The sequence below is a fragment of the Carlito syrichta genome, unplaced genomic scaffold (assembly GCF_000164805.1).
Source record: "Carlito syrichta isolate Samal-C Ts95f unplaced genomic scaffold, Tarsius_syrichta-2.0.1 Scaffold306505, whole genome shotgun sequence".
Lineage (NCBI taxonomy): Eukaryota > Metazoa > Chordata > Mammalia > Primates > Tarsiidae > Carlito > Carlito syrichta.
Window position 1 is genome coordinate 858 of NW_007250601.1, and position 8,284 is coordinate 9,141.

An 8,284-nucleotide genomic window follows, 5' to 3' on the forward strand; every position below is an offset into this window, starting at 1 on the left:
AAAAAAAAAAAAAAAAAAAAAAAAAAAAGCTACAGGCTCTGTGAAGCTCAGTGAAACCTTCCATAGTAAGTCCTAGGGGCCACCTAGTCATGCTGTCCTGAGGCCACAGGCCTCAGAGCACCTGACTACAGGGCTCTCCTGGGCTGCACTTTCCTTGGTCAATTCAGGAGTGCAGGGGAGGACACAGGTGAGTGCAGGGTGGGTGGGAGGCATCACAGGACCTGGTCTGAGGACCATGGAGCCCAGGGACCCCAGAGGATGGCAGGGAAACACCAGAGGGACAGAGGCAGGGGCTGGAGGGAGCAGAGTCACCCTTATGTGAGGGGCTCTGCCAGCCCCATCAGGGCTTCCACCACGGATACGCTGATGGCTACAAAACCAGGGCAGCACAGGCGAGGACACACGAGACCAGGAGAGTGAGGCAGAGCTTGCAGGGACCTGCTGGCCTCCCCACTCTTGGCTTCCAGCTCTCAGGGGAGGCATGTGGCAGCATCCAGGGAGGGGTCCCCAAGAGGGAGGGGAATGGGAAGCCAGGGAGGGAGAGAGCACAGGTTTCTTACATGTAGTTCCGCACTGAGTCGGGTAGGATGACCACACAGCGCTGACCTTCCTGCAGCTCCTGGGCAGCCTTCACGGCCACGGACACTGCACTGCCGGCACTGCCACCTGCCAAGAAGGCCAAAGACTGCCAATGTGAGTATGCATGGACATGTGTGTGTGCGTATGTGTATGCATGTGTATCCATGTATGCACATGTATATATGTGCATACACGGACACACATGTGCCCATGTGTATATGCGCGTGTGTGCACAAATGTCCACGTGCATGCAATGTGAGTACCCCAACACACTCTGGAAGGCTTCATGGGGATCTGTCAATGGTGTGCACATGCATGCATGGGTGCACACCCAAACATACTCTGCAAGGATCAGTCAAGAGTGGTCATCTCTGGGAAGGGGCACTGACTGGGTCTCAGGGCTGAGAGGACCCTACTTCTCACTGGACATCAGCCTATAACTAAACCCTAACCAGGACAGCAGAGACCTTGTGGCAGAAGAGCTTCTATGCAAGCGGGTGAGGGCTCTGGTGCCAGGAAAAGGCTGATGTGGTGCAGGCCTCCAAGCAAGTGAGGATAGAGCCTCCAGCACATGCCTGAGGGCTCACTGACTGCTCACAGCCGCCCTACAAGGCAGGTGACACTGGATCCCACTTCATAAAAGAGACTGGAGTTCACAGGGACATCAACATCCCTGACCCCAGAAACCCTAAGCTTGTCTGGGCTTGGTTTAGGGAGGCCCGAGGCAGTTGAGAAGCTCTAAGGGCCACCAGGAACCCACCCCGAAGGAAGAGGGCTCTCCTCTCCAGGAGATCATGCGGGCCTGCATTCCAGCCTAAAGACGTGGGCTTGTTTATTCACTGACGCTGGAAAAGGGGAGGCTGAGAATTCTGAGTTCAGTAACTATAAGAACCATGGCACTCTTTCTTTCCTTTCGCTTCTTTTTCTTTCAACAGTAGAGATGAGGTCTCTCTATTGTTGCCCAGGATGGTCTCGAGTTTCTGGGCTCAGGCAATTCTCTTCCCTCAGCCTCCCAAAGTGCTGGAATTACAGGCATGAGCTAATGCGCCTGGCCCAAGTCACCTTTTCTTTCTTTTTTTTTTTTTTTTGTGAGTCAGAATCCCACTCTGTCACCCAGCTGGAATACAGTAGCATGCTCATGGCCACCATAGCCTCGACCTGCTGGGCTCAGGCGATCCTCCCTCTTCAGCCTTCCAAGTAGCTGGAACTACAGGCATGGACCACCACATCCAGTTTATTTATTTATTTATTTATTGTAGAGACAAGATCTCACCAAGTTGTCTGGACTGGTCTCAAACCTGTGGACTCAGGCAATCCTCTCACCTCTACCTCCCAAAGTGCTGGGATTACAGGCGTGAACCACCATACCCAGTCCAAGTCATCTTTTCATAGCAACATCATTTGGGAACCTTTTTTTAATTAAGAGAGATTCATTTCCAATCTCTAGTTTGGGGCTCAGCTATCAGGGGACTTGGCCATGCTAAAGGCTGTCTTCCTTCCATCTTCCTTGTCCCCACCCCCAAAATGACACGGCACAGAGGGAAGGCCATTTAAATGGCCACAAACATTCCCTGCATGAGAGTTTCAGATGATCAGTGCATGCTCTGAATCCCCTGAGGTTTAGACCAAGCTGATGTCCCCTGCGGGACCCTTGCTCTCCTATGTGGTTGGTCAGTGGCACTCCCTGCTCTGTCCACCCCAATCAGGATAGACAGAGGCTATGGGAGTGCTAGGAAGCCGGAGGGGTTGGTACAGGATGGGCCTCAGGCTCCAAAGAGGACAGGGTAGACAAGAAGCTCTGGAGATGGGACAGGCCCTCCCAAGGCATTCCAAGTTCCCAGTCCTGGCCTTGGGTCCCTGTCGGTGAGGACCTTTCACCCCAAGGACAAGGCTGGTCTTGATTAGAAAAAATAAGTGTCATGAGAGTCTGGGCCCTGTCGTAAAAACACATCCTGGAAGGGCAGCGCAAAACCCTACACTGTGGCCCCCTGCCTTCACCTGCAAAAGTGACCCCACTGGCTGCAGTGAGGACCTGGGCAGACAAAGACACCACTCAGGACACATGGCCACCGCCATCCCACAGAACAACTGCAATTGTGTCTCATGTGTGAGCTGGCGGCTGGCAGAGGGCATATGCCCTGGCTGTCCTCACACTCCTCCTGTCCCCTTACCCTCACTGTCTCTGTGCCCCGGCTGTCCCCACGCCCACTGTCCCCATGCCCCCACTATCCCCTCAGCCTCACTGTCTCTGTGTCCCGGCTGTCCCTGTTCCCCCACTGTCCCCGTGCCCCTGCTGTTTCTGCACCCCCACTGTCCCTGAACCCAGTCACCACAGGTCCACTCACCACACAGCAGTCCTTCCTGTGAGATCAGCATGCGGGCAAAGGCGAAGGCCTCCTCATCATTGCTCTTGAACCACTTGTCCACCACCTACGGTCAGACCCAGACAGGGCACCAGGGAGCAAGAGTGAGACTCCACAAAGTCCTGCTCTCCAGAGAGATGCTTTGCAGAAAAAACGGGACAGAGCCCGCATCCCCGTGTCTCTAGCCCATGTCACCCTTTCCCTAGAAGATGAATGACCTGGTTTTGCCTTTGATGATACCTCTCGCCTATGGCCAGACATATCCTTATACCCAACCTATGACCACATGCTCTTATATCCAATCCTTGAAGCGATCCTGCTTGTATAAACTCTGGGAAGTCTGACGTTCTAAATAATACATAACCTACTGACACTGACAGGATCGTGACTTGTTTCTAAATCATAAGGTTTTGCTGATTTGTTTCTGAACCATGAGGCTTTACTGATTGTCTTCGGCATAAACTATTTCAGTGTATGTGTCGTCACCTGGAGCCACTGACTATAACCTCTCCAACAGAAAGGACAACTCTGCATAAGGAGTGCCCTTCCCTTCTAAGCTTTCCTAGGAAAGCCTTCCAACGTGGACCAGGCTTTGGAACAAGCCCCAGTGTATTGGTGCGTCTTCCCAGGCAGATCCCATGTGGCTTTTGATAAACCCTTCTCAAATTATTTCTGCCTTCACAGCCCGAAGTTCAGCTGACACAGACAACTACAGGATCATCTGGCAGCAGCAGGGGTGGGGCAACCACATGGTTGATCTCTGTTCCAGTCCTTGGGACCCCCAAGGGCACGGCCTCTCCTCTGGGGAGGGTAACTCATGCCCGAAAGCCTGGAGCTCTCTACTCTCTACCCACCTGGTGCCAACACCTTTCACACAAAGCAAAACTGCCTGCTAGCCCCCACCATGCAGCCACTATCCCTGCAGGGCCCTTTCATTTGTCTCTCACTCAGACCAAAGCCGCCTCTCCCACTTCCTAAGGGGAGTTTTCCAGGGTCTTCTTGCTCCAGCATTTCCCCTGCTCTGTGCCTGAGCCAGAGGCCACCCTCCCCCGGCCGGCTTCCCTAAGTCTTCACCAGTAAGGATGGGCCATGCAGGTGGACATCGTTCTACCCTGTCTCGACCTTCGAGACCAGCTTCCACCCACAGTGCCAGAGCTCGCCCTGTTGTTCCCACCCAGTAGGAAATTGACGGGCACCCTGTGCAAGCATGAGCGACATTGGCACAGGTGCTACAGCCCCCTCCTGCAGGGGCACACTCTGGCCGCGACCTACTGTCCTGTCCAGCACGGTGGGGATGAAGTCATAGCCGATCCCCTCCACCTCGTAGGCCGTCAGCTCCGTCTGGTTCAGCTCTTCCGGCTCAGCAAGGATGGAACCTTCAGGATCCACTCCAATGATCTGCGGGGCAGGTGATGTTGGGGCTCAGACCAGGAGAGTTGCATCCAGACACACCCAACTGTTATTGCCATTAACAGGGGCCTGGCAAGGATCTGCCTGTGGATGCGAGTCTGTTCCCAGGACTCGGAGGCAGGATGAGACACCAGGAATGCAGGCCTAGACCTAACCTGGACTAAACATTCAGTGCAGGACACTCAGGAAGACAGGCAGGTGGCTGGGGGAGGTGACTTCCTAGGGGGCTACTCTGAACAAGGCTCCCAGGACAACCCAGAGCACCTGACCATGGGCATTGGGAGCCTTCGGGGACATAAGACAGCACAGGACACTGACCTCTTCTTGGAGGGCAGGCAACAGACCTGCTTTAACCCCAAGTTCAGGAACCCTGCCCTGCATTTTTTTTTTTTTTTTTTTTTTGAGTCGGAGTCTCACTCTGTCACCCAGACTGGAGTGCGGTGGCCACTGCCAGCCACAGCAGCCTCAGCCTTCCAAGTAGCTGGAACTACAGGCGCGCGCTACCACGCCTGGCTCATTTTGATTTATTGTAGAGATGAGGTCTCGCCAAGTTGCCCAAGCGGGTCTCGAACCCACGGGCTCAGGCAATCCACTCACCTCAGCCTCCCAAAGCGTGGGATTATAGGCTAAGCCACTGATCCCGGCAAGATAAGATTTTTTTTTTTTTTGAGTTGGAGTTTCACTCTGACGCCCAGACTGGAGTGCAGTGGCCACTCCCGCCCACCGCAGCCTCGACCTGCTGGGCTCCGGCGATCCTTCAGCCTCAGCCGTCCGAGTAGCCGGAATTACAGGTGCGCGCTACCGCGCCCAGCTAATTTTTATTTATTGTAGAGATGAGGTCTCGCCAAGTTGCCCAGGCGGGTCTCGAACCCGCGGGCTCAGGCAGTCCACTCACCTCAGCTTCCCAAAGCACGGGATTACAGGCTGAGCCACCGAACCCGGCTCTGCCCTGTCTTTCAAATCCCTTTGTGTAGGTGGGGCACACTTGGGACCCAAGAGCTTCAAACTCCTGGCTAACTGTTGGAACCCACCCAAAGGAACCCTGACCCCCACTTGGCACAGGAAGCCCCAGGACACTGGTCAATGAGTGCTCACCCAGCCCCAGCTCATTTGTTCATGCACTGCCTATTCCTTTATCTGCCAGGGCCTCCCTGATCACCTCCCGGGCAGCACAGAAACAAACAGCACACATGCCAGGACGCTGAGCAGAAAGGTCAGGAATGAGGACTTGCAGTCCTATAGCATGGGGCCGCTCCACACACAGTGCCAAAGGATGGCTGCCAAAACCTCCCACTGCAGCCTAGGCTGCGGGTGACAAGTGTCGGCAAGTCCAGGCCACCCCCGGGCCTGCCACGCCACTCACTCTGCATCCAGGACACTTCTCCTTCAGCTTCCTGGCGATGCCTGTGATGGTGCCCCCTGTGCCCGCCGAAGCCACCAGCATGTCCAGCTTTCCTGGTAGAGGGAGGACATTCTCAGGTCACAGCCCGACTGGCTCACCACTCTTAAGCCTGTGAATACACACTCAGCCCAAATCACAGGAGGTGATTGAAAATTCACAAGAGTCAAGCACTATGGCTCACGCCTGTAACCCCAGCACTTTGAGAGGTCAAGGCGGGAGGAATGCCTGAGCCCAGGGGTTCAAGACCAGCCTGGGCAACTCGGTGAGACCTCATCTCTACAATAAATGAAAAAATTAGCCAGGCATGGTGGCGCTTGCCTATAGTTCTAGCTACTTGGAAGGTTGAGGTGAAAGAATAGTTCAAAGCTGCGGTGGCTATGAGCGTGCCACTGCACTCCAGTCTGGGGAACAGAATGAGACTCCAACTCAATAAATAAATAAATAAATAAATGAAAGTTCAAAAGAAAAACTTATTTTCAAATTCAAGTAGTCCCTCAGTTACAATCTTTTATCTGTAAACAGAATTCAGGGAAGTCTGGGCACCATGGTGTGCCTGTAACTCTAGTACTTTGGGAGACCAAGACAGGAAACTTTTCTTTTTTTTTTGAAAAGACAAGGCTTTGCTATGTTGCCCAAGCTGGTCTTGAACTCTTGGACTCAAGCAATCTGCCTGCCTTGTCCTCCCAAAGTGCTGGCTTGCACCTATAATTCCAGTACTTTGGGAGGCTGAGGTGAGAGAACTGCCTGAGCCCAGGAGTTGGTGACTAGTAGCCTGGGCAAAACAGCAAGACCTAAAAAAAAAAAAAAAAAAAAAAAAAATATATATATATATATTTTTTTTTTAAAGGAAAAAGAGCCAGGTGTGCAGGTGTGGTGCCAAGAGTCTATGTTCCCAACTACTTGGGAGGCTGAGGTGGGGGGCGGAGAATGCTTAAGCCCTGGAGGTCGAGGCTGCAGTGAGCTGGGATTGTGCCACTTGGACACCAGCTTGGGCAACAGAGACCCTGTCTCTTCAAAAACAACAACAACAAAAAATCACAGATAAAGAGATCCCAGTGTGATTTGTTCAAGTCTTTGTTCAATGATACTTGGCCCTTGAAACCCCCATTTGGCTGGAATTCTAAAGACCGGAGGCCCGTCAGGTGGCTGAGGGTCAGCAGATGAAGGCTCTTTATCATGTACCTTCCTGGGCTGCTGGATTTTTGGTTGATTAAAATGAGAGCTGACTTTAAATCACTCAGACTTTGGCCAGAGTCCCCCAGCACTCACCCTGTCTGGCTGGGCAAGTCCGTGCATGGTTGACTTGGCAAAGCCCAGAAGCCGGACCCTCCTGTGAGATGGGACTGCTTGTACCAACGGAGAGAATTCTCACCATAAACCCAGGGCGAGCACACGCCTGCCTTTCCTGCCTGGCTCCTGGGAGGGACCGAGGCTACCTGCAGGCCAGTGCCAACATCTGATTTCCAGGGGATGCCAGGGTGCCAAGCTTCCAGCAGCTGCTCCTACAGGGATCTCTTGGGAAAATACCACCGCCAGCCCTCAGGGCCCTGGCACTGAGCATGTGGAAAAGATTCCAAGAGCCTCATGCCTAGACGGAGCAGGCTATGTGCACACGTCACAACTACTATTCCAGGCATGCATTCAACAGCCAAGTCAGGGTTAGATCCCAACTGCCCTTCAACAGCATGAAGCCCCAACTGTGAGCCTAGCACCAGCCCGGGCCCTGGATTTCCTCACTCCCTGCACGAGGAGCTCCTGCAGATCTGGAGAGATGGTTGGTAATCAAATACGACCATACCGGGCATTTGACATTATAGGTAAGGCACAAGCAAAGGCCAAGAGGTCATAGGAGAGGGAGGAAACTGCTCCAGGGAAATGCTCTAGACAGTACTTCACAGAGGGAACATTTGATCTGAGTTTTGAAGGCTAAATAGGAGTTTACCAAGGAGAGGACAAGTGACTTGTACACTCCCAGGTGTCCAGGGTAAATGCAGCCAAGACAGACAGAGAGATCAGTACAGAAGTACACACCATCACACTGTTGCAGGATCTCCTCGGCGGTCGTGTCATAGTGAGCCAGGGGGTTGCTGGCATTGCGGTACTGCATGGAAGGAGAGCAAAGAACCCATGAGCCAGCCACAAGCCTCACTATCCCCACTCCTGTGCAGCTGCGGCACCAGCCCCAGATCCCTGCCAGAGACCCCCTGGGAAACGCCCAACTAAGGCATAAATCTCCAAGTGCAAACCCCGCCTCCTGGCCAGGGGCCTCACCTGGTCGAGTATGTGAGAATTGGGGATCTCATTCTTCAGCCGCCATGCCACCCCCACGTGTGACTCGGGGGAGTCGAACCTGGCGTTGGTGGGTGTCCTCACGATCTCAGCTCCCAGGGCCCGCAGGACGTCCACCTGCACTGGGCAACAGTCTTTGTCTTCCCCCCAGAGCCATGGGGGACTCACCCTGCCCATCTGCCTGCTCCATCCCTCACCCCCTTGCTCGCCCTCCCCCCCATCCCTCACCCCCTTGCTCACC

The 8,284-nt window shown here is 53.9% G+C and overlaps 1 protein-coding gene across 1 annotated transcript in view; it reads right to left on the reverse strand.

Moving 5' to 3' along the window:
* Nucleotides 1–545: 545 nt before the first annotated feature.
* LOC103265367 (cystathionine beta-synthase) overlaps nt 546–8,284 on the reverse strand; it is a 17,683-nt gene continuing 9,944 nt past the window's right edge. Inside the window, exons 5-10 of the mRNA XM_008063040.2 lie at nt 8,026–8,174; nt 7,786–7,855; nt 5,716–5,807; nt 4,215–4,340; nt 2,925–3,009; nt 546–666 (exon numbers count right to left, since the gene is read on the reverse strand). Coding sequence (XP_008061231.1) covers nt 557–666; nt 2,925–3,009; nt 4,215–4,340; nt 5,716–5,807; nt 7,786–7,855; nt 8,026–8,174 — 632 coding nt within the window. The 3' untranslated portion in view covers nt 546–556. The remainder of the gene's footprint in view (nt 667–2,924; nt 3,010–4,214; nt 4,341–5,715; nt 5,808–7,785; nt 7,856–8,025; nt 8,175–8,284) is intronic.